The following is a 24,698-nucleotide window of genomic DNA, read 5'->3' on the forward strand; positions in this document are numbered from 1 at the left end:
TTTCCCTTGCCCAAAATAAGCAGATGTAAAACACCAAACTGAAACTTCTCTTTGACTGTTCCCAGCCACTGCACTTGAGACTCACTTCAAATTGCTCTACCAGTGCTTAAAGTGTAAACCTTATTCAAAATAACAAGCTGTGCATAACCCCTAGTTTGCCGCACCGTTGTGACATCCCGGGGAACAATCTAGGCTGGTGGGGGGTTATGTCACCCCAGCTTTGCAGCCTGGAGTGCCCTTTACAATTCCTTGTTGTTGTAGCCTCCAGTCTGGACTGCTCACAAACAGCCCCCAACACACAAGTTGTTCCCAGCTATGTCTGTGTGGGCTGCAGCTAGCCAGCCATGCCTTGGCTCCTATCAGCATTAAAGATTACCCCAGGGTGACCCCCATGCACTCCCAGTCCCAGATTTTCCCCCCAGAAACATGTCCTGTACTGCCCAGCCAGTGCAAGTATATTGAGTCCGTTATTCTTTTAAGGGAATAATATGCACACAACTTGTTACCCCAAATGGAGTTACTCAGATGCTTCAATTTGATCCCACTGGATTAGATAAAACAATAAAACAAGTTTATTAACTACAAAGAGAGAGATTTTAAGTGAGCGCAAGGAATGAGGCATAAAAGCCAGAAATGGTTACAAGAAAAATAAAGATAAAACACTTACTGGTGCCTAATGCAACTAACTGTATCAGAGTCAAAGCAAAGAGTTCTCACCGCATGCTTTCAGCAGATTACTGAACAAACTCTGAGGTCATGACCCCCTGTCCCAGAATCCAATGACCGTCTTCCTTTGTTTTTTTAGGTGCAATGCCAGAGACAGACCGGGACAGAGAGGGGGTGCCTTGGTGTGTCTGCCCCTTCTCGTTATAGTCCTCTCTGATCTTGGGAAGCATTTCCAGCTGGGAGCTGGGTGACAGGGAGTCTATGTGGAAGGGAGCTCCATGCTGTTACTTTGCTAAGATGCAGATTTTTGCACCTGCCCCTTTCTTGCCAAAAAATGGCTACTTAGCGAGTCCTGGCCCATCAGCCGTGTTTACGTCTGGCTGAAGTGTCAGCTTGCCCTTTGGCTCCAAGGAACTAGTTTGGCCACTCCCCAGACCACTCTGGAAAACATGCTTTTAGTCATGGTCTCAGCTTACATTTATAACTCACACCTAGTGCCGCTGCGAGCCTTTTGCCATGATATTCTCAATCAGCAAACTAGGAGTTTTTAAATGATACCTCACCAGGCATACCTTGTACAGAGATTATTACAGTACAGGTATGTTCTGTCACACTCACCCTCCAGCTCTGCTCCCTCCCGCCATCCTGAACACTGCCCAGTGTCCTTGCAGCCTCTCCACCCAGCATGGGAATGAAGCTTCTGCCTGGCAGAGTAGTGTTTGCAAGAGACCCTCCAATAACAAAGCAGCCTATGCAGCCCCAGCCCTAAGGGGAGACCCTACAATAACAAAGCAGTGTGTGCAGCTCAGCCCTATGGACAGACCCTACAATAACAAAGAAGTGTGTGCCGTTCAGCCCCATTGTGAGACCCCCTACAATAACAAAACAGTGTGTGCAGCTCAGCTCTATGAACAGACCCTACAATAACAAAACAGTGTGTGCAGCTCAGCCCTATGGACAGACCCTACAATAACAAAACAGTGTGTGCAGCTCAGCCCTATGGACAGACCCTAAATTAACAAAGCAGTGTATGCCGTTCAGCCCTATGGACAGACCCTACAATAACAAAGCAGTGTGTGCCGTTCAGCCCCATTGTGAGACCCCCTACAATAACAAAACAGTGTGTGCAGCTCAGCCCTATGGACAGACCCTACAATAACAAAGCAGTGTGTGCAGCTCGGCCCTATGGACAAACCCTCCAATAACAAAGCAGCCTATGCAGCCCAGCCCTAAGGGGAGACCCACAACTGTGGTCCCATATGCAGTGCCCGTGGGTGCCATGGCACCCACCGGGGCATTTATGTGCGCTCACCTAGTGCCCAGCAGGGGAGAGAAGCCGCGACCCTGCGCCTGCCGGGGACAGAGAACTCCGGGGCTGCAGGCTGTGGGCACCAGTGTTCTCTGTCTCTGGCAGGCGCGGGGCTGCAGCTTCTCTCCAGCTTCTCTGGGGCTGCAGGCTGCGGGTGCCGGTGTTCTTGGTCCCCGGCAGGCGCGGGGCTGCGGCGTAAGCCGGAGAGAAGTCGGGGCCCCGTGCCTGCCAGGGATAGAGAATTCCAGGGCTGCAGGCTTTGTTCTATGTTAAAATAAGAATAATAAATATATTTGGACCAGCAGTTCAACAATGTTTAACTTTTTTAAAATAAATAAGATGAAAACTGTTTATGATATTTATTTTGTAAAAACTCCTTAATTTTTCTTACAAGTAGATAAAAAAAAGCAAATTCACATGGTAAGGTGAAAGAGTAATTGCAGAATAATTTAATTAATACCTTTTACATGTAAAATTACCCTTTTTATCTTATGGATTCATATATTATGAATATTAAATATGATGTTTTTCATATTATTTAATGTACAAATACAAAATAACCCTTGAAAAATTGTTTGCACTCACCACACTCTTCTGAAAACATGAATGTGCTATTGGCCACAAAAAGGTTGGGGACCACTGCCCTACAATAACAAAGCAGTGTGTGCAGCTCAGCCCTATGGACAGACCCTACAATAACAAAGCAGTGGGTGCAGCTCAGCCCTATTGTGAGACCCCCTACAATAACAAAACAGTGGGTGCAGCTCAGCCCTAAGGAGAGACCCTACAATAACAAAGCAGTGTGTGCAGTACAGCTCTAAGGAGAGACCCTACAATAACAAATCTGTATGCGTTGCCCCTCTCTTAAGCCAGGCCACTGGAAGGTACTGGAAAAGTTTGGGAAATTGTCCCCATTTGGGGCCTCTGTGTGTGGTGGGAGCTGATTCTCAACTCTCAAGACCAGGCCTTTTCTGGGACTCATCCAGCCAGCAGCTGAGGCCGTCCTGCCCTGGCAGCCCCTCAACACCCCTCTCCAACCCCCAAGCCTATACAAACTGGGTCTCCCCCATTCCCCACACACACTCAGCGCTGAATAGGCTGTGCAGGCCTGGCCCAGGGATGGGAGGGAGCCAGTCACACAGGGGGCTCTCGGCTTCCTGCAAGGCCCCTCCTTTGGGTCTCTGCCATGCCATGTCCCTCCTTGGGGCCACACTGGGGACAGAAAGGGACCCAGACCTGGTGGGGGTGAGGGGGGCTTCAATCTGTGCAAAGGGATCTGCTGGCCCTTCATAGGGTGAAGCCTGACATCTCCACAGTGCCCCCTTTGCCAGGCGAGCAGCTCCAAGCAGTGACTACAGAGTAGGGTGACCACATTTCCCTACTCTGAAAACGGGACACTGGGTAAGAGATGGCCAGTGCTCAGGGGAGTTTACAGTATGCAAAAAAGATAAGTCCATTTCATATATTTTATATCTATGTTCATATATTTTATTTAAAACTCAGTAGTTACTGGGATTGTTCCTTGCCTTGCCATTCTTCAGCGTGCGTAGCTGCTTGATACCCGTTGTATTTCTCTGATGATGCTGTTTGGCTGAGGGTTTGCTCGCCTTTCAGGAACTTGTTGTAGAATGCAGTGCAGTCTAGAGCAGGGGTCAGCAACCTTTCAGAAGTGGTGTGCCGAGTCTTCATTTATTCACTCTGATTTAAGGTTTTGCGTGCTAGTAATACATTTTAATGTTTTTAGAAGGTCTCTTTCTATAAGTCTAGAATATGTAACTAAACTATTGCTGTATGTAAAGTAAATAAGGTTTTAAAAATGTTTAAGAAGCTTCATTTAAAATTAAACTAAAATGCAGAGCCCCCTGGACCAGTGGCCAGGACCTGGGCAGTGAGAGGGCCACTGAAAATCAGCTCACGTGCCGCCTTCGGCACATGTGCCATAGGTTGCCTACCCCTGGTCTAGAGAAAAGTTAACTCGCACACACAAGGTAGCCTACGTGGTGGAGATATTCAGATGTGATTTTTCAGGAGACCACACATCATTCATAATTGCAAAGACACATTCAACAGGCACTGTAGTACCAGGCAGACACAGCACAAATTCCACAGCCTTGGCTAGATCTGTGTATTGTACTGCATTATGGTCAATCTCTCTCGAAAAATCTTTTGCCACCTTTCGGTGATGGGCGTTCTCTGAGGGTTCCAGTCTGAAGGAGAACTGGAGACAATTGATTTGGCGCTAGACCACTTGTCAAAGAGACGATTCTCATCCAACATATATAAGGTGGGAATTCTGATGTGGCATGCAGCGAGGCTGACTTGCATTTGCTCTCACTGTGGCATATTCCTTAGCAAAGCCCACTCAAACTTTTTGGTGCAGTCAAAGGTAGGTCTCCAGTGCTCTCAGTCTCTAAGTAGGATAGGCCTGTTGTGTAAAAATTGTCAACTACATTGTAAAACTCCTTTTCTTTCATTTGCCTGCATTCTACAAAAGCGTGCAGCAGGTTCTTCACTTCTGTGGTGACAAATCTTTCTCCAAGCCTCTCCGATAAGTTAACATGAAGGGAATGTATTTGCAGTGCCACTTCTGTCACTGACAAATCATTTTTCTCTATCATCTCCATTATGTTTTGAGACATGGCAGTTTGTTTGCTGACAAATAGAAGACACAGTTGAGTGGCAGGAGCATCGAAGAGCATCTGGAACAGTGATGGGCATTTATCTTGAGAAAGAAAATACGCTTTAAGCCCATCAAAATTGACAAAATCCTGTGTTGCTGGTCTCAATGAGAGGAATTGTGTGCTGCCATGCTCTAGTAATTTGGTATACTCAATTTCAATAAATCCACAGAAGTCTTTCAGCTCTTCAGCATGCTCTGTGTAGATATGAAAGTATCTGTAACAAACTTTCCAGCACAGATCTCTACATCAAAAGGAAGGCAATCAGTCTGGAGTTATGCACAACATGTGCACCGCACCCAGTACTGAAGATCTCTTTTCCTAAGTTGGGCTGGAGATTTCACCACAAATTGTTTTTCCCATGTCTGGCACCCCTAAAGTTAGTGTTGACTTCTCAATCACTTGCTGGATGAATGCACACTGCAAATCTTATGTTTCCCTGGGTACAGATGAATAGTCAGTAATTTTTGTGCAAACTCCACCCAGTGGGAGAAAATACCATATAAGAATAGGAAGTAGTTTTTGCTCTTTTTTGTCCAATACTTCCACACTAAGCGCAATAAAGGAACACCTGTCCAATCCAAGCTGCATTTTTTCAATGGATAAAGGGGCTAAGACGTTGCAAGAGATTGCCTCAGATTTTGTGCGAGCAGATGAAAACGTAGACTAGCCTAGTTTCCTAATTAATTATGATGTACAGTCACTAGAGTGGAAACTGTGTCCGTGCCGTACTGAATGGTAAGCAAACACTCCCTCACTGGCAAAAACGTATTCAGCTTCTGTGTCTTGCCTCAGAAAAAAATCCTGAAATACTTGGTGTTAAACACTTACTTTTACCAGCATCTCTGTGTTTCTTGCTTTGAAGGTGCTGGGTAATATCATTTCAACCATTGGCAATGGATGAATGTGCTCCACATGTCTCACATACAACTTTGCTGTTGTCCAGTGTTGAAGTGTCTTTTTTTAAAAACTTGAGCTGTTTTTGGAGGTCTTCATTACAATTACACAGATGTTTCCTAGACATTTTTATAGAGAAAGATGACCACACACAAACTATTGATTCTTCTAAGGACACAGGTATGCACAAGCCCCCCACCCGACAAAAAAGGAACAAAAGCATCACCTGGCAATATCCTGTGACTGGGGGCAGCATTGCCTTCACAGCTGGGCAATGGAGAGCATCAGCTGCTTGCCGGCCTGCCTGGCTCTGAAGACAGCACCCCCGCCAGCAGCAGCACAGAAGTAAGAGTAGCATGGTGGTATTGCCACCCTTACTTGTAACACAACGAGCCCTTGTCAAAGGAGAACATGTGTGTAAATGAACTGTGTGTGCTCCTTGTAGGGATGTTTTGGATACATGATGTCAGTCTGCCTCCAGCTGGGACCCTGCTCCTGACAGCCCCTGTTTTGCTGAACCAATTTCTTGCTATGAGCCAAGCTATTCTCCAAGTCGAAGGGTTTACACCAGAGATCTCTATAGCCTGGTAAATCCACTACTGAAACACGAGGGTAGAATTGATTTGCAAGTGTTCCTTCACAAGGCTTTCTCGGAACTTTGGCCCAGCCCAGCATCTGGGCACAGCCCTCTGACTCTACGGCAGGCAGCCTGTTTGGCTCAGGGAAACTCTTAGCTAAAACAAAATGTGCAATTAAAAACCCTTCCTATTTCACACTGTCTCCATACTCAGGCTCCCAGGTGAGGCAAACAATGGAGCTGGGAAGAGACCATCACGCTGCTTTCAGCCTGCAGCTGCAACTCAGCTAACTGGAAAAAATCAGCATTTACAAATCAGAGCATTGCCACTAACCCCCATCGGATTACCTGCATGCGGCATCCTTCAACCCTGCTGATGCCGATACTCCATTTAGCCATGATCTGTGCCCACCACTTTCTATTTTCTCGTTGCTGACCTTGCACTGAGCCGATGGGAAAATTAATTTAGTGATTCTGTACAGCCTCCAGTTAAATTGCTCAAAGCATTTTATTCTGAGCCTCACAGTAAGGGAGGCTCAGACTTTAAGGCAGCGCAGAAGTAAGGGTGGCAATACCATGTCACCTTTACTTCTCTGCTCCGCCCTGCAGCCAGCAAGTGGGGCTGCTTCCCAGGGGTCAGTTCTGAAATTAGCTCTGCCTGTCAGCAGCAAATTTCTCTGCTGCCGCTGGCGGGCATTGCTGCCTTCAGAGCTTATCCCCCTGGCAGAAACCACATCTCTCTACTGTCCACTCTGTCACCCTACTCTCTGTGCGTCCTATCAGTCATGACTGCACTCACAGAACTCAGGGAGGAATGCACCAAAGTAATGTGTGCAGCACACTCATTTTACCAGAACACCAGGCTGCTCGGGAAGGGATTATACATCTCTGAGGTACAATCCTCTAAGTAAACTCCTCACTATCCTGTAATGCAAGCAGTGAACAGCTGTCCTAGGTTGACCCAGACATAAGAACTGCCTGTAGTGTCCAGTGGAGATCAGGGACTGCTGCCCGGGGGCACAGCTCTGAAGGCAGCGCTGCCTTCACAAAACAGGGCAAATGTCCAGTTTTAGTAGAAAAAGTAGAGACGGCCTGAACAGAGCTGAAAAAGGGGCCTGTCCCTGCCAAAACAGGACATATGGTCACCCTACTACAGAGGGGGTGAGAGTGGGTCGCTTTGAGGAGTGGGGAGCCATTGACACCTTGTGGAAGCTTTTGGGAATTACAAGAAATCAGAAAGGTTTCAGCTGCCAATATGCTATAAATGCAAAGAGAAGGGGGAATAATGTGGTTGTTCCCCAACATCTTCCCCTGGGAAATGTGCAACGAGTCTTGTGTCTGGACGCAGCTGCTGTCTCCGTGTCTAGCTGTGTAATATTACCACAGGGTATTTATACAGCACAAGGATGGGGTGGGGGAGGGAAGGTTAGAGACAAGCTCTTTGTATCTGTATCTGTACCCTGGCTCATCTCTTTCCATTAAGCGAGGCACCATTATGCAGCTGCACTCAGTTCTGCACTTTATCTACACACTAGAAGCTGTAATGATCATGTACTGGGGGCCCGGGCTGACTAGTGCACAGACAGATGGGGTCTGGTGGCCTGAGCTCATAGGGCATTGGGCACAGAGAGAGGAGACAGGTCCTGGAGCCCCGAGACCAGGGTGTATTGGGCACAGACAGACAGACAGGGCCTGGTTCCCTGAGCTCAGGGTGCAATGGGCACAGACAGGACCTGGTGCCCTGGAATCAGGCTGTATTAAGCACAGACAGATGAGAACACCAGGCTTTACCAAGGCCTGGCGCATCAGACACAGGCAGACACCTGTAGTCAGTCTCTTCCCATAGCTCAGTTTAAATATTGGGATGGTTGTTGCATGGGGAAGGAGCCGGCTGACCCTGTGCACCTGACAATGGTTCTGCAGGGTGCACCACATGCTGTCTGCATGGCTGGGCACAGGCTGCTCAGGGATGGGCATGGGAGCTGCTGGGAGCTACACCAGGGAAAGCTGGGGGTAGGGCGGCACAGGGAGTTTTCCAAGTCAGCTGGGGGGACAATGGTGCCAGGGACCCCCCAGCCCCCAGATGAGCCCCATCAGCGTCCCCACAGTCCAGGCAGCTGGCAGCTCTGGGGCTGCTCTGAGCAGGATCCCACCAGCCCGTCTCTCAATGCAGGTTGAGCCCAGCCCAGCCTGGCTGGCATGTGGCTGTCACAGCACCACGTCTTCCCTCACCAGCCAGGTCATCTCGCTGTCGGGCTCCTCGGAGGGCTCTGGATTTGCCTCTCCCTGGGGCTGGGGTGGGGCCCCTGGAGCCCCCAGCTCCTCCAGGTGCACATGGCCTGCAAGCAAGAGGACAGGATGAAGCACTCGGGCCACTGACCTTTGCCCCCAGTCCAACCTCACCCAGGTGCCAGGGCGCCTTGTGAATGGGACTCCACTGTGGGCTTGCCAACTTTTGAATAGCACAAAGCTGAATAACCCTGTCCCTCCAAGGCTCTGCCCCCACTCACTCCATGACCCCTCCCTCAATTGCTCGCTCTCCCACACTGTCGCACACTTTCACCTGTCTGGAGCAGGGGGTTGGGGTGCAGGAGGCGGTGTGGGATCCGGCTGGGGCTTTGGGACGGGGCTGGGGATGAGGGGTATGGGGTGTAGGAGGGGGCTGGGGCAGGGGGTTGGGATGTGTGGGGGATACGGGCTCTAGGAGGGAGTTTAGGTGTGGGAGCAGGTTGGAGAAGAGGGTGAGGGTCTGGGAGGGGGTTAAGGGTTCGAGGTTCTGGCACCACTTACTGTGGCTCCCAGGAACCAGCCACCAGGTCCTTGTGGAACCTAGGTGCATGGGTGGCCGGGGAGCCTCCGTGCGCTGCCTTTGCATCTGCAGGCAATGCTCTCACAACTCCCACTGGGTAGGCATGGAGCCTGCCATAGCTCTGGGCCTCTGCTGTGCCATTGACTGGAGCTGCCATGGTTGTTTTTCAAACGGGCCTTCTGGTCAAAAACTGGATGTCCGGCAACCCTGCACCACTGCCAGGGCAGGGCTTTTGGGGTGGGGCACCTGCAGGCCAGGACACTGGGTCTGTGCATGGCAGCCAGAGCAGGGATCCAAGTAACTGTGAGAGCAGCAGGTCTCCATGCAGGGGGGGCAGCTCAGGGGCACTGGGCTCCAGCTGGTGCTGGACTCCTGGGTCAGGCCAGCAGCCCTCATCCCAGCCCCGCTTCCTTGCAGACTGTGCTCGGGATCCAAGGCTCTTACCCAGGGGGTTTCCAGCGGCTCTCTCCCGCCGCATCCTCCAGCAGAGCAGGACCCCGCAGATCAGCACCACGACAGCACCCAGGCCGAGGAGCAGGGACCAGAGCAGCCCAGAGCCTGGGGAGAGAGCCAGGCAGTGAGCTGTGCCCCCCCCACAGGCCTGCCACAACCATGGGGCTGACCCTGCCTCTGCCCCACAGCCCCTGAGACCGACTCTCTCCCCACCTACAGCCCCCTGCCAAGGCTGACTCCATCCCCTCCTGCACAACCCCTCATGGCCCAACTCTGTCCCCAGCCCACAGGACCCCCCACAGCTGACTCCCTCCCCTGTATCACAGTCCCTATGGGTCTGACTCTGTCCCACCCTCCACAGCGTCCACCCTGAGGTGACCTCCCTGCCCCACCCCACAGCCCCACCTGGGATTGAGTTTCTTGCCTTCAGAACCTTGGCTGGCCAACCCCACCCCCTCTGCCACAGGGCCCGGGGAGGAGGGCGGATTGTGGGGCAGTGCAGGGCCTGTGCTGGGGGTGGCTAAGGGGTAGGGTTGCCAACTGTCTAATCACACAAACCCAAACACCCTTGCCCCACCCCTGTCCCCTGACCCTTCCCCAAGGCCATGCCCCTTCTCAGTCCATCCCCTCTCCCAACCCTTGTTGGCTCTCCCCCACCCTCAGTCACTTTCACCAGGCTGAGACAGGGAGTTGGTGCGGGAGGGGATGTGGGCTCTGGGAGGGAGTTTGGGTGCAGGAGAGGGCTCAGGGCTGGGGCAGGGAGTTGGGGTATGGGAGGAGGCTCAGGGCTGGGCTGTCCCCAGGGACCATTCCCAGCCCAAGAAGTCCGGGGGAGGGGGATGTGTTAGAGAGGGTTGGGGGCACTAGCTCCCAGAGGCCTCTTTTCAGCTTCTCCCACAGGCTCTGTCCCTCATACTCCTTCTCAGGGCCTGCCCCCCCCCCAGACTCCTCCCCTAGGCCCCACAGGCTCTCTGCCCCCCAGATCTGTGCTCTGGGTCTGCCTGCAGGGGTAGCAGCCTCCAGCACCAGAGCCAGGGCTGGCAGGAGAGGGAGCCCCGTGGCAGAGGAGGCTGCTCAGAGACCCAGGAGTGGTGCTCCAGTCTGAGCAGGGCTGTGAGAACCTCTGGGACAGCCAGTAATCTTGGTGTGGTGGGCAGGAGCCCTGGTGCTGCCCTCCTGGAGACCGGCCTCCTCCTGGCATGGTCAGGGCATCACTCCTGCCTACCCCGTGTCTGCAGGGACAAGGGCATGGCTACAGCACTGGGCACTCACCGGCCTGCCCGGCACACACCACGCTGGCCTCGGAGCCACGGCCACACAGCCCAGGACCCAGCCGGCTCAGCTGGCACTCGCTGATGAGAGACTCCTGACCCGAGCAGCTCACGCCCTCCAGCCAGACGTCGCCGGCCCCATGGCCGAACTGAGCAAGCCCTGGGGCTGATAGCGCCGTGCCACAGCCCAGCTGCTTGCACACCACCCCTGCCTCCGGCAGGCCCCAGCCGGCATCACACACGGCACTCCAGGTGTTGTTAATCAGCACCTCCACTCGCCCGGAACAGGGACTTGGGCCACTCGTCAGCCGCAGCCTCAGCTGGCCCTGATCTGAAACACAAATCACAGGGCGTGAGAGGCTGTTCCCTGCCGCCAGGCGCCTGGATACCCAGCACAGCTCGCGGATGGGGTGTGAGTGTCTGCACAGAGCAGAGAGGAGCCATTTCTATATCACTCTACCTGCGTGTATGTGTGCGTGCGCTCCCTCACTCACACACACTGCACCCCCTATACGATATGCAGCTATACAAGCAGACACACACACACAGAGTCCCATGCACAATTGCTCTATGACTCTGTGCACATATATACATATTGCCTCAAATACACATACATACTGCACCCCCTTACACACTCTGCTGAACAAGCAGACACACACACAGAGTCCCATGCACAACCCCCATACGTCCTTATGCACACATACACATTGCCTCAAATACACACACTGTCACATGCACACATACTGCCGTTAGGGTTGCCAACTGTCTAATCACAAAACCCCAAACACTCTTGCCCCCTGTCCCGCCCCCTTCTCCAAGGCCCCGCCCTGCTCACTCCATCCTCCCTCCCTCTGTTGCTCGCTGTCCCTCACCCTCGCTTTCATCTGGTTGGGGCAGGTGGTTGGGGTGCAGGAGGGGGTGCAGTGTGCAGGCTCCGGGAGGGAGTTTGGGTGTGGGAGGAGGCTTAGGGCTGGGGCAGGCAGTTGGAGTGCAGGAGGGGGATGGGAGCTGTGGCCAATGAGAGCTGCGGAGTCAGTGCTCAGGATGGGGCAGTGTGCAGACACCACCTGGCCATCCCTGCGCCTAGCAGCCAGAGGGATGTGCTGGTCACATCCGGGAGCCATGCAGAGCCAGGGCAGGTAGGCTGCCTGCCTTAGCCCTGCTGTGCCACTGGACTTTTAGTGCCTAAAATCTCCTGGATTGGTTTCAGTAGCCTCTGGGAGATCGAGGCCGATTCCAGGAGACTCCCAATCAATCTGGGAGGGTTGGCAACCCTAACGGCCACACGTGTATGCAAATATTCATAGACTGTCCCGTGCACACCCCTTCACACACATAGACACACACACACACACATGCTGCCACAAACAGGTACAGAGACAATCACACACAAACCCTGAAATGCACACACACACCAACACACGTAGGCTGACTCCCAGGGTTAGCACCCTCTGCAGAGCCCCCACCCCACTTCCAGCAGCACAGGCTTCTACCGCCCTTGGTGTTACCTGAGCACACAACACTGGCATCTTCTCCGGGGTTACAGTCATGCTCTCCCCAAGGCTTAGCCCTGCATTTGGTGAGGGCAGCTTCTGCCCCTGTGCACTGAACCTCATCTAGCCACACACGATCAGATCCTTGCCCAAAGTGAGCCCCACGTGGTGCTGATAACGCCGTCCCGCAGCCCAGCTGCCTGCACACAACTTCAGCCTCAGACAAGTCCCAGCTGCCATCACACACAGTTCCCCACTGCTGGTTGTGAAGCACCTCGACTCTTCCAGCACAGCGATTTGTGCCGTTCACCAGTCGGAGTGGAGCCACTTCTGAGATGCCAGCGTCTGCAAACACCCAAGGCAGTAAAGACTCAGGGAGGTTCCTGTGCATCTGATCTCTAGTGACACAGGGAACGTAGCGCCTTGAGACACAGGACTGGCTGGAGAGGTAAACTGGAAATTGAGAGCAAGGAAAATGCTGGCTGCTTTTTGTTTTTTACTGTGTTCTGGGAAACAGGACTTTGTAAACAAACCAGATTGCACCAAAGAAACACTTGACTTGTGAAATCAACTTCTCTTCATTCCAGAAACACCTGTCAAGGCCCCACTATGGCAACAAACGGGCAACACTCCTGCTTTAGGAAGAGCAGAGTGGGCACATGGCAGTGGGGGTGGCACCCTGACTTGCTTTACAGTTAGTGGACACTCAACAGTGCTGGATATGAAAAGTGTAGGGAACACTGTTCCCATTGAGACATGGCAAGAGGTGTCTGCAGCATCCCTCAAATCAAAGACCAGGGTGAACAGCACTTTGAACACCTGCTGCAATGTGTAGAAAGACACTCTGCATTGCTCTGGGGGGATCAGTCTATGGATAGCCTGCAGGGGTCTCCTGCTGCCCTGAGAAAAAACACCTCTGGAGTTTCTAAGAATGATCAGTGATAATTTTCTAACATAACAACATGGCCCCTGACAGGCTGGGCCTGCAGGAGACTGACGGATATAGGAGAATTTATCACAGAATTACAAATGAGAAGGTGCAGAGGTGCAAGTGATCCGGATCTGATTACACTGGCTTTGTGCAAACACAAAACTGCCCTGACAGCGATGATGGGATGTATCAGATGTTTGCTGTCCCCTGCTGGAGGCCTCACCACTTCAGCACACCCTGCCCTAACAGGCTGCCCTGCTGGAAGAGAAGAGCACTGATTTCAGACCTCTAGGGGTTGCCTCGAGGGGTCTTCCACAATCAGCTGCAGGCAGAATCAGTGAGAGCTGGTCCCTCGGCACCTAGAAGCATGGGGAGCAGACAGAGATCAGGGCCCAGCAGGCCAGATGAAAAGGCCTGTACTTCTACTGGCCCATTCTGGTCAAGCTGTGACAGGGAGGGCCAGTGGGCCAGTTTCCCAAAGCTGAAAATAATTATGAGCAAAATTGATTGAGAGGAAAAGTTTAAACCCAAACTGTGAACAATAATTGGGAAATGTTTAAGATGCCCGATAACCTGACAACTCCACAATCACAGAAGACTGATTCATTGCTTAAAAAAATATCCTGGTTAAGAAGAGAAGCAATGCAGCAACAAATAATAATAATGATGATTAATAATTAACACAATATCTAACAAACAGAAAATGAGGAAAGCTGAAAGCAATGGCTATACATTAGCAGTAAGGAGATGCAGACAGTTGATAAGGGAACCTAAAGTATCAGTGTGTAAGCAGAGTCAGGATGAGCTCTACCCTGACATCTGGTGGTGAATTGTGGTGAGTTGTGGAAAAGAACTTCAGGGGCTGATCTTATTTGCATAGGCACACCCACCCAGCCTAGCATGAGCCCACGGCAGCCCCTGAAGTGGTCACTTTAGCTGCTGTGGGAACCCCAGTTTCTCTGTTACTGGGACAGGAAGAATAAAGTGTTGTACCCTGATTATGTGAATCAAGGACAATGAAAATGTTTTATGACAGAGGGACTCGCCATTAACTAAGTAGCTCTCGCTAGACAAGGGACATGGGTTCCAATGCCTAGTGAATGGAGGAAGGTTGGGGATAGCTATTTGTGTTTGAGAGTGTGTCCCTTTAAGGGCCTGAAACACCCATTGTACCTTCTTTCTTTGCCACTGTTGAATGGCAGAGCTAATTCTACTTAAAAGTCTAGTTACAGACTGCTTTGCTGAACTCACTTTGGGCCAATGGTGTAGCAGTAGTGGGGCTCTCCTACTACAAACTGGAATCACTAAAGAGCTAAAATTACTAAGAGCTGAGATCACTGAGTGCTGTGTTAACTAGTGAGGGGAGCCTGAAGATATATTACTAAGTGACTGGTAGAGCAGAGCAGTTTGTAGGGTGGTTAGAGTATCCCACAGGATGGTGAGTGGAGTGAAGAGGGGCAGAATGGAGCAGTTCGTGGGATGGCTGGTGGAGTGGAGTGGCTCATGGTGAAGGCAGCAGCAAAACCCTACAGAGAGGTGGGCAGTCGACCTCGGACCATGTAAGGTGCCCCTTAACACCCCATGTGCCCCTTCACCCCCAATTTCCACCTAGGCTGGAGGAGTAAAACTCTGCAGATAAACTTTTGAACTTTGGGGCTGCACTGACCAGGGGCAGAGAATTTTGGATTGTTGGACTTAAGACCCTGAGGGGAAAAGGACACTGCCAAACTTACTTGGGGGTGGCTCTTTTGCTCATGGTTTGTGTTATGAATCCTGTTTGTGGTGTTTCCCCAACATAATGCTGCATTGTTTCCCTCCTTTATGAAACTGATTTTGCTACACTCAGACTCTGTGCTTGCGAGAGGGGAAGTATTGCCTCTTAGAGGCTCCTGGGGAGTGGTATGTAATGTCCCAGGTCACTGGGTGGGGGCTCAATGCCGGTTTTGCATTGCGTTATTGAAATGGAACCCCTAGATACTGAACCCAGCTCAGAGGGGCAGAACGGTTACAAGTGTATATAATCTATGGCCAGCACACTTCAGTATGGTTATGCTGGGGCTGGTGGGGGTTGCAGCGTTAGTTGGGATAGTTCAGAGTGGTCACTAGGGGCACAGAGCAAAGAGGTAAGAGTATCTGTGTGTAACCAGGAACTGAAAACAGCCCTGGGTCTCTGTCATCTCTACAGGGTGTGAGGGGTGGAATCGAAGAAAAGCCCAACAGATCACAGACCACCCCCTCAGGAAGGGGAAAGCAGCAAAGGAAAACAGCCCAGCTGGTTGGCCAGCCCAGCCAAAAGCTGCAGAGGTACCAGCCAAGCAGACGGAGAGGAGGCCTAAATGCACAGAGGACCCAGGGAGACGGGCTGTGGTGAGTCCAGGCTGCAGCAGGGAGTGAGGGTGGGTGACTAAGGGATACAGAAGCTAAGATGAGGGTTTCCAACATTGTATTTAAAAATACAGGCCAGACCTCAGATGTCCCCAGTCTTGGCTTGAGCCCTTGGGGGCAAGTCCCTTTTTTACCCCACCTCCCACTTCCTAGGGCTTCTCTCTCTCCAGCTCTGGATGCTGCAGAGAACCCAGGGGCTCAGGTGCTGGGTCAGCAGCTGCTGCAGGTGGGCGCCAGCAGCCGAGTTGGAGGCTGCAGTTGCTGGTCTTTGCCTGCTGCAGGGCTGTGCACCCTACAGGGGATGTTAGCAGAGACTGTGCGAGTAGGGAGGCTACTTCTTGGGAGTACTGACCACCCCTGCCAGACAGAACCCCTTCCTGAGCCTGGCCCTTCAGTGCTACTCCAGGGCACACAGCCCCGTCCACTTCCCCTGCCAGAGGGAGCCTGCGCCGGGGCCGTGCTCAAGGGCTGGAGTCAGCAGGGGGCCCTGTCCAGCCGGGGGCCAGTATTCACAGGTGCCTTTTTCCACTCCTCTCTGGCCCCTGGCCCCTGAGCGCAGCCCCATCTGCTTTCTCTGAGAAGCACTGAAGGGTCGGGGTGGGGGAGTGGAAAGATGCACCCATGAGTACTAGCCCCTGCTGTTGAAATACAGGATAAAGGTGCCCTGTGCTGACTCAGTACGGGACAGGCAAATTTCTGTTTAAATAAGGGACATCCGTTATAATACGAGACTGTTGGCAACCCTAGATGAGACCCACAGCAACATCTGCCTGCTTCCTTACTGGGCCACATCCCCTTACGCTACACAAAGGCAACACAGAAAAAGGGGAGGGGTCTATAGTCTGGTAAAACAGCAGAAACGGCTCCATCTGACGCAGCCTTTTCCAAACGCCAACCCTGCAGAATGTGATTGACAGCACCCTGTGGGGTGGCCACTCTGGGTAGGCAGATTACAGAAGTTCTCTCAGGTGTAAATCTTTCTGAGCTCAGCAATCAGAGGAGAAACAAGGGAATGCCCTGCACTGTACAATGGACCTGCAGCAGAATCATTGGTCCTCCCAGAAGCCTCATGGCTGCTCAGATGAAACTGTTCAAGACAGTGAAAGAAGAACTGGATGAACATTTCATGCCACGCTGCACTGTGGTGTCTGAGCAGGTACGATTTCACTTATGCCAGCCAGAGAACGGGGAGCCAGAGAATGAGTTATAAGAGCCCAGTAGAACCTAATCAAACCCTGTGAGTATGAGGAGGTGAGCGGAGAACGTATCAGAGACAGGCTCGTGGAATGGCTGAAGGTAAGCCAACTATCAGAATGACCCCAAAATGATCCCAACCAGAAAGTGGCTGGCCTGAGTTCCAGAGAGTTCAGGAAAAGGAAGATGAATAGAAAGCTCAGCAGAAAAGGGACTACGACAGGGGCACAGATTCAAATCCTTGTGAATACCAAATCCTGGTGATTGCATTGGGGTGGAAGATTCTTGAGAAAAGGAGGCAGCACTGGGGTGAGAAAAGGAGGCAGTGCTGGGACCCCCTCAATCCTTCTTTGTCAGGGAATCATCTGTTGGAACCAGTGTCACAGCTTGGTAGCTTTCCCGGGGTCTTCTTTCAAGTGTGTGGGCTGGATACCCATACCTGTCCATATTTACTATCCATATAGTGACAATCCCAGAGGAAATGTCTCTCTTGGCTGACTCACAAGAACCGTCCCAGGCTTCCTCAGCTGACGGATCCGCTTTTAACAAGCTGGTCTCTATTCGGGGGTCTTCCTCCTGCCGAGTTGAGACTCGGGTGGCCATCAATCTCCGGGTCAGGTCTGAGGTAACGCCCAAGCCCCCAGACAAATGTCCTGGCCCTCCAGATTTAGTCTGGTGTGTACTTCCTCTGACTGGTTTATCTCTTCCCCACAACTCATCATTCGTGTGAGATTGCTCCACACTTTCGGCATCCACAAGTGTCACAGGCTGGTGTCACTGTACCCATTCCTTCCGCCAGCCAGGAGGACTTGGGCGAACTGCCCGAGGGTTACAGCCTCTGCCACCTGGGCTCCAGACCTCTTGTTGGGCTCCAGCCACCTCCAAGCATAAGCTCTGAGGCACTGGGCTACTGTCCTCGATCTAGCCCCGATGGGGTACCACTCATGATGGGACCACTGTTGGTATGTTTCTGGGCTAATACCGGTCTGGTCAAGGATGGCTGCATTCACCTTGACATAATTCAAGGCATCCTGGTGATCCAATTTTCGGTAAGCGAGCTGGGCTGGCCCCATCAGGTATGGGGCTAGAAGGGTAGCCCAGTGTTCTGGAGGTCACTGAGTGGCCATGGAAGGCCCCATCTTGGCAAGCTGCAGTGGGAGGCCAGACAGCATGGACGGACCCTGGGTTGGATTCTGTTGGAGTGACAGTCAAAGCCCCTCCAGGCCATAGTAACATTGCCATCTGCTGAACTAGCCTTTCCTGCTGGGCCTGTGGCTGCATGGACAGTTCACTCATCAATTGCTGTCGCTAGTGAGCGATTGGTTGCAACAGCTCCGCCTGGTGTGTTGTTGCTGAGGTGTAACCACTCAAGTAACCACTGCGAGACTTTATCAGACTCCACTTCTAATTCTAAGATTCTCCCATGCTAACGCACTACAACAAATGGGGAAAACCCATCCCTCTGTCAGGTTTCCTAGTGCAAGCCTATCAGCAGGCTTTGATTGGTGCCCACGTTCTGCACCATGTGTGATGGGGTGGGGGAACCACAACCAGTGCAGGGTGAGTGCACCCCATACTCTGAGCTGCCCTCTGCCTCAGCACTGTGTGGCCAAATGGCTATAGTTGATATAACTGCCTCTGCTGCTGGGATGGTATGGCCTAGTGGTCAGAGTCAATTAGTCTGCCCTTGTTCTCAGGGGTAGAAAACCAAAAGGTATGGGCCGATACAGATGCCCTCTCCCTCAGGACTGCCCATGTCTCAGGGCTGTGTGGCCCAATGGCCAGAGTCAGCAGAGTTGCCCTCACTAGCAGGGCAGTAGAGTCACCCTAATCTTCAGGGCAGTAAGGCCTTGCAGTCAGTGCCAATGGGCCTCCATCTGTGGTGTGCGTATGTGGCAGTCAGGGTAGGGGGTCCCAGGCCCACCCTGCTCCACTGGGTCCCAGCCCAGTGCCCTACCAGTGATGGAGTTCTCCACAGAGTCAGTGGGGCTCCAACCAAAACACACCAACTTCCCACAGGAGTATAGCTAGTTCCCCCCGGGCTACTTCCTACCATGTCTCTAGGAGCTGCCGTCGAGATCTCCAGGCTTCTCGGTGCATGTGGTTCCCAGTGACTCTGATCCCTTTTGGACGTCCGCATGCACTTGGGCATATCTCTGGGTCTCGGTGCCTCCAGCATCCACAGTCAGGGGTTCCAGCTGCTCCTGGTCAGGAGCCAACAAAGAGCGTCTTTCCTCCTCGGTGGTCAGCCCAAGCTGAGCCTGGCTGCTCCCTTTTATACTAGTGCTGCACCTGGACAATGGCCCAGTAGGGACGCGGGGATGTGACTTCCTCAGCTCACAGCAGGGAGTTAACCCTTCCCCTTCTAGTACAGGGTGAGTACACGTTCCCAAAGCATGTGGTGCTGCAGTGCCTGAAGGGTAGAAGGACTGAAACAGCTATGACTGCACTGATGAAACAGGTAGGGTTGCAATTCATCCCACCAGGCTGCGTCTGCAGTTATGAGGAGAACGAATTTGTATCACAGTTACTACACGAGGTTTGCTGAGAACTCCAGATAATCAAGGTGAGTACCAGTGTTGCCTATCCTGTGAGTAAAGAGGCAGTGGAGAGAGTAAACCACACCATTGGTTCCATTCTTACAGCCTGAGTCGATGAAGACCAACAAGACTGGGAAATGAAGGTATCATTTGTTATGTTAGCACAGCCATCAATCAACTATCCCTTACTTTGCTTCTGGGATAATTTGTGGACCCTGCAAACTCAGGCTTCCCAGTGACTTGATTTTCAGCAGCAAGAACTGGCCAGGCCCCTGGCACCCATACAGGTCAAAGATTCAGTGGACTGTTAGGGCAGGTCGACGCTACAAACTTGGGTCAGCTGCTGTAGCTCTTCTGATGAAGATGCTCTAAGCTGGGGGTTTCGAACTTTTTTCGTTTGCGGACCTTGAAATATTTCGAATGGAAGTGGAAATCTCAGATATAGTCTGTGGACCCCAAAGGTTTCAAGAACCACAGGCTGAAAATCACGGTTCTGTGGTAACAACAACCTTTTGTTGACCCCTTAGGCAACACGTGGGGCCCGCGGACCACAGATTGAAAACCACTGCTCTAAGCCAAGGGGAGAGCTCTTTGGTCAGCTTATTAACTCCATTTCCATGAGAGACGGTAGCTGTGTCCACGGGAGACACTCTCCTGCCAACATAGGACTTTCTACATGGGGAGTTGAAGTCGGTATAACTACGTCACTCAGGGGTGTGGATTTTTCACAGCCCTGAGCAACATAGTTATACCAAAGTAATTGTGTAGCGTAATCCTGGCCGTATCTCAGTGCCCGAGGACAGCATTCCAGCAGGTGGAGGAAAAGGATGAGCCGGAAGGGAGCATGCCAGACGCGAGATGCCAGGAGAGAGGAGAATGGAACGCTCGTGCAGGAAGGACAGAAGCTGCAGCAGCAGCTGCATGACTGGAAAAAGCATCCTGGAAAAGAATCCCAAACTTACTCCTTTTTGGAGGGGCTTTACATGGTCACTAAAAGCTGATACCAAAAGCAAGAGCATGCAGCTTACTTCAGCACATTGCCATCTTCTACAGACAGCCTGTCCACAACAGATAGGCCTCACTGAGAGGGCATGAACCCTGAACTCATTGATAATCTAGAGCCATCTAATACTGATGTCTCCATGAGTGAATATAGGACTCCAGCATGCAGAGTGACAAGGAAACCTGTGTGGATGGCAGAGTACCTGGGTTCCTAGGAGTTATTGTTTTAAATTCTCATTTAACTGGCAGGGGGGAGGGGAAAGCTCTAGTGATCGGTGCAGACAGCACCAATACCAACAGGTGGGGCCGATGCTGAATCTTTATCTTAGTCTTAAGCTACAGAGAATGATTCAGAGAAGGAGCAAAGAAGCCCAGACAGAGCCAGAGAATCGCTGATCATGTGACCTTCTGAAAAATGCTAAGAGTTTTGGGGTCAGGGTGGGCTGAAAAAAGACTTTGAACTGTGAGCAATGAAACTCTCTCCTTTTGTTTGATTTCTGCTGTATTCAGCAAGACGGGACTTTGTACATGCTTTGTAAATAACCAGGACTACGTTGCAGAAATCCAGCAATGTCAATAACTGTCTCCCTCCTCTTACTTGATATTCTCCCACTTATACATCGCAGGATCACGTCTGCCCACTTAGCTACAGAATCTTAAATCTCTCCTTTGAACAGAAACAATCCACTTGACACTGAAAATTAGCTAACGACTCAGATCAAAAAGGAGTAACTACAGTAAAAAGTAGTATTTGTAATGTATTGGGAACAAACAGAAATCCCAGGAATGGCCTAGATCCGACACATGGCAGGGACAGTAAAATTGTCAGTAAGGATGCAGAAAAGGCAGACATGAGAGATGAATATTCCTGTTTTGCCTTTGGGAAGAAGCAGGATCACAGGTTCGGTTGATAAATATAACAGTATTTATGTACTATACTTAAGCACAATCTGAATGAGGCAAAGGACACTTGCCCAACATACTCTGGGGTGGGTATTTGCTCATGGTCATATGTTTTCAAATGGTGCTTGTGGTGTTCTCCCAAATTAATGCAGGTTCCTTTCGCTTTTTTATTAGATATTTTCTTTGCTATAGGTAGAGTCAGTGCTTGCAAGTTGGCAAATATTGCCTTTGCGAGGTGCACGAGACGATGTTTAATTTTCCCAGATCAGTGGGTGGGGGCTCGAGACAGTTCTGTTTTGCTTTGTTTTGTATTGTGTTTCTTCTGTTTTATATGGACCCTGACCCTTGCTGACGGCTCCACCTGCCAGAAAGTTGCACATACTTAGACTCTGTAAGGAGATTCACATTCTGATAAGAAACATTAACACTGTACAGAACCAACATAGCCCAGACAAATGGATTAAAAAGTGGCTAACGGACAGCACTCAAAAATAATTGTAAATGGGGAATCATCATCCCAGGGGCGGTGTTTCTAGTAAGGTCTCACAGGGATCTGGTCTTGATCCAGTGCTATTCAATATCTTTATCAGTGATCTAGAAGAAAATATCAATTCATTGTTGGTAAAGTCTGCAGGAGATAGAAAGATTAGTGGAGCAGTAAATAATGATGAGGCCAGGTCCTTTCTACACAGCAACCTGGGTCACTTCGTAAGTTGGACTCATTTGAACAACATGTATTGTGATGGGACAAGGCCAGATGGCTACAGTAAAGTACTGAGGAACAGGTATGTTAGCCCCAGGCTAAACAAATCCCTGGTTCCATGGTAACCAAATGGCAGTTACTCCAGTTTAATCAAGGCACCTAGGGCCAATTAAGATCTTTCTAGAAGGCAGTGGAGATAGTTACATTGATTAGTACACCTGCAGTCAATCAAGGCAGGCTAATCAGGGCACCTGGGTTTAAAAAGGAGCTACTCCAGTCAGGCGAGGAGGAGTCAGAGGAGAGGAAGCACGTGTGAGGAGCTGGGAGCAAGAGATGCAAGGAGCTGAGACTGAGAGGGTGTGCTACTGGAGGATTGAGGAATTATCAGACAATCAAGCATTATCAGACACCAGGAGGAAGGTCCTGTGATGAGGATAGAAGGTGTTTGGAGGAGGCCATGGGGAAGTAGCCCAGGGAGTTGTAGCTGTCATGCAGCTGTTACAGGAGGCACTATAGACAGCTGCGATCCACAGGGCCCTGAGTTGGAACCCAGAGTAGAGGGCGGGCCCGGGTTCCCCTCAAACCTCGCAACTCCTGATCAGACACAGGAGGAGTTGACCCAGACTGTGGGTTCCACTAGAGGGGAAGATCACTGATGTGAGCAAATCCACCAATAAGAGCAGGACCCACGAAGGTAAAGGAGGAACTTTGTCACAGTATTTAAACACAGACAAGTGTGAGGTCACACATCTAGGAACAAAGGTCCATGTCTTCAAGGGTATTTAGGTGCCTAAGTCCCATTGACTGCACTAGGAGGTGGCTGCCTTAGTTCCTTTTGGGATATAGGACAAAGAATGTAGGTCACGTGTACAGTACAGGGTACTCTAATGTGGAAAGGAATGACTCCGCAAAGAATTCAGTGGTCATGGTAAAAATCAGGTGAACATGAGCTCTCTGCTCGGTGCTGTAGCTAGGAGGGCCACTGCAATCCCAGGATGTATAAACTGGAGAATGATGTTGAGTAGGATCAGGGAAGTGGTATCACCTTGGTATATGGCATTAGCGAGACCATTACTGGATATTGTATCCAGCTCTGGTGACCACTCTTCAAATGGGATGGTGACTAATTGGAAAGGGTTCAGAAAAGAGCACCAACTAGGTTATGAGTTCTGGAAAATCTGCATCACAATGAAAAAAACGTAGGAATCTCTGTCATAGAATCATAGAAGATGAGGGTTGGAAGAGACCTCAGGAGGTCATCTAGTCCACCTCCCTGCTCAAAGCAGGACCAACACCAGCTAAATCATCCCAGCCAGGGCTTTGTCAAGCTGGGCCTTAAAAACCTCTAAGGAAGGAGATTCCACCACCTCCCTAGGTAACCCATTCCAGTGCTTCACCACCTTCCTAGTGAAATTTGCAAATGAATTTTAGTTTTGCAGTTTTTCTTTGAAGTCTGTTTCTGAAGTTTTTTTGGTTCAGGTATGTCTACTTTTAAATCTGTTATAGAATGTCTATAGAAGACTGAAGTGTTCTCCTACTGGCTTTTGTATATTGCCATTCCTGATATCCTGATGTCTTCTTCTTCATTTTCAAATTTGACACCGTTAATTAGTATTTGAATAGGGACTGGGAGTGGCTGGCTCACTACAAAAGCCGCTTTCCCTCTCCTGGAATTGACACCTTCTCATCAGTTATTGGGAGTGGACTACATCCACCCTGATGGAATTGGCCCTGTCAACACTGGTTCTCCACTTGTGAGGTAACTCCCTTCTCTTCATGTGTCAGTATATAATGCCTGAATCTGTAATTTTCACTCCATGCATCTGAAGAAGTGGATTTTTTACGCACAAAACCTTATGCCCAAATAAATCTGTTAGTCTTTAACGTGCCACCGGATGCCTTATTGTCCTCTTGATACCAGCTGCCAACTAGACATTGAGCTGTTGATCACTACCCGTTGAGCCTGGCGATCTAGACAGCCTTCTTTTATCCACCTTTTAGTCCATTCATCCTATTTAGTTTAATTTAGAGAAAGTTAAGAGATGACTTGATTACACTCTATCAGAACCTATTGGAGGACATAGAGGGCTTTCAAATCTAGCAGGCAAAACAGAATGAGATCCAGTGGCTGAAGCTAGATATATTCAGAAATATCAGGGCATTGATATCAGTGAGCTTAACCAATTACTGGAACAATATATCTAGGGACACATGAGATTCTCTGGCATTTTAAGTCTATACAGGAAGATGAAGACTGGGCTTCTTTCTTCAAAATCTGTGATAACTCAAACAGAAGTTGTGTCCTTGGCGCAAGAGAGATTCTCTCGCTGAGTTTTGCTGATGGCCAGACTCAATGCTCAAAATGTTCCCTTCCAGCCAGGGCCGGCTCCAGGCCCCAGCGTGCCAAGCGCGTGCTTAGGGCAGCATCCCGCGGGAGGTGCTCTGCTGGTTGCCAGGAGGGCGGCAGGCAGCTCCGGTGGACCTCCCGCAGGCGTGCCTGCAGAGGGTCCGCTGGTCCCTTGGCTCGATGGAGCTTCCGCAGGCACGCCTGCGGGAGGTCCACCAGAGCCACGGGACCAGTGCACCCTCCGCAGGGACGCCTGCGGGAGGTCCACCGGAGCCGTGGGATCGGCGAGCAGCAGAGCGTCCCCCCACGGCATGCCGCTGTTCTTGGGGCGGCGAAATGGCTAGAGCCGGCCCTGCTTCCAGCCTTAAACTCTGTTAGTCTGAACAGGCTCCACACACAGAGACTGCATGAGAATAGGAGAACAGGATCTCTCCTCACCATTGAAATGAAGTCACCTCTTGGGTAGGGCCAGGCAGCTGAGAAACAGGACAGGGAAATATGGCCCAGCTGTTTAGAACAGGAAGTGAGAAAGCAGCCTGA

At 51.0% G+C, this 24,698-nt stretch overlaps 1 protein-coding gene across 1 annotated transcript in view; it reads right to left on the minus strand.

Moving 5' to 3' along the window:
* LOC115641316 overlaps nt 1-24,698 on the minus strand; it is a 627,798-nt gene that overhangs the window by 583,261 nt on the left and 19,839 nt on the right. The window contains 2 exon segments of the mRNA XM_030544363.1: nt 10,651-10,991; nt 12,169-12,498. Coding sequence (XP_030400223.1) covers nt 10,651-10,991; nt 12,169-12,498 — 671 coding nt within the window.

This window comes from Gopherus evgoodei, unplaced genomic scaffold (assembly GCF_007399415.2).
Source record: "Gopherus evgoodei ecotype Sinaloan lineage unplaced genomic scaffold, rGopEvg1_v1.p scaffold_34_arrow_ctg1, whole genome shotgun sequence".
Taxonomy (NCBI): domain Eukaryota; kingdom Metazoa; phylum Chordata; order Testudines; family Testudinidae; genus Gopherus; species Gopherus evgoodei.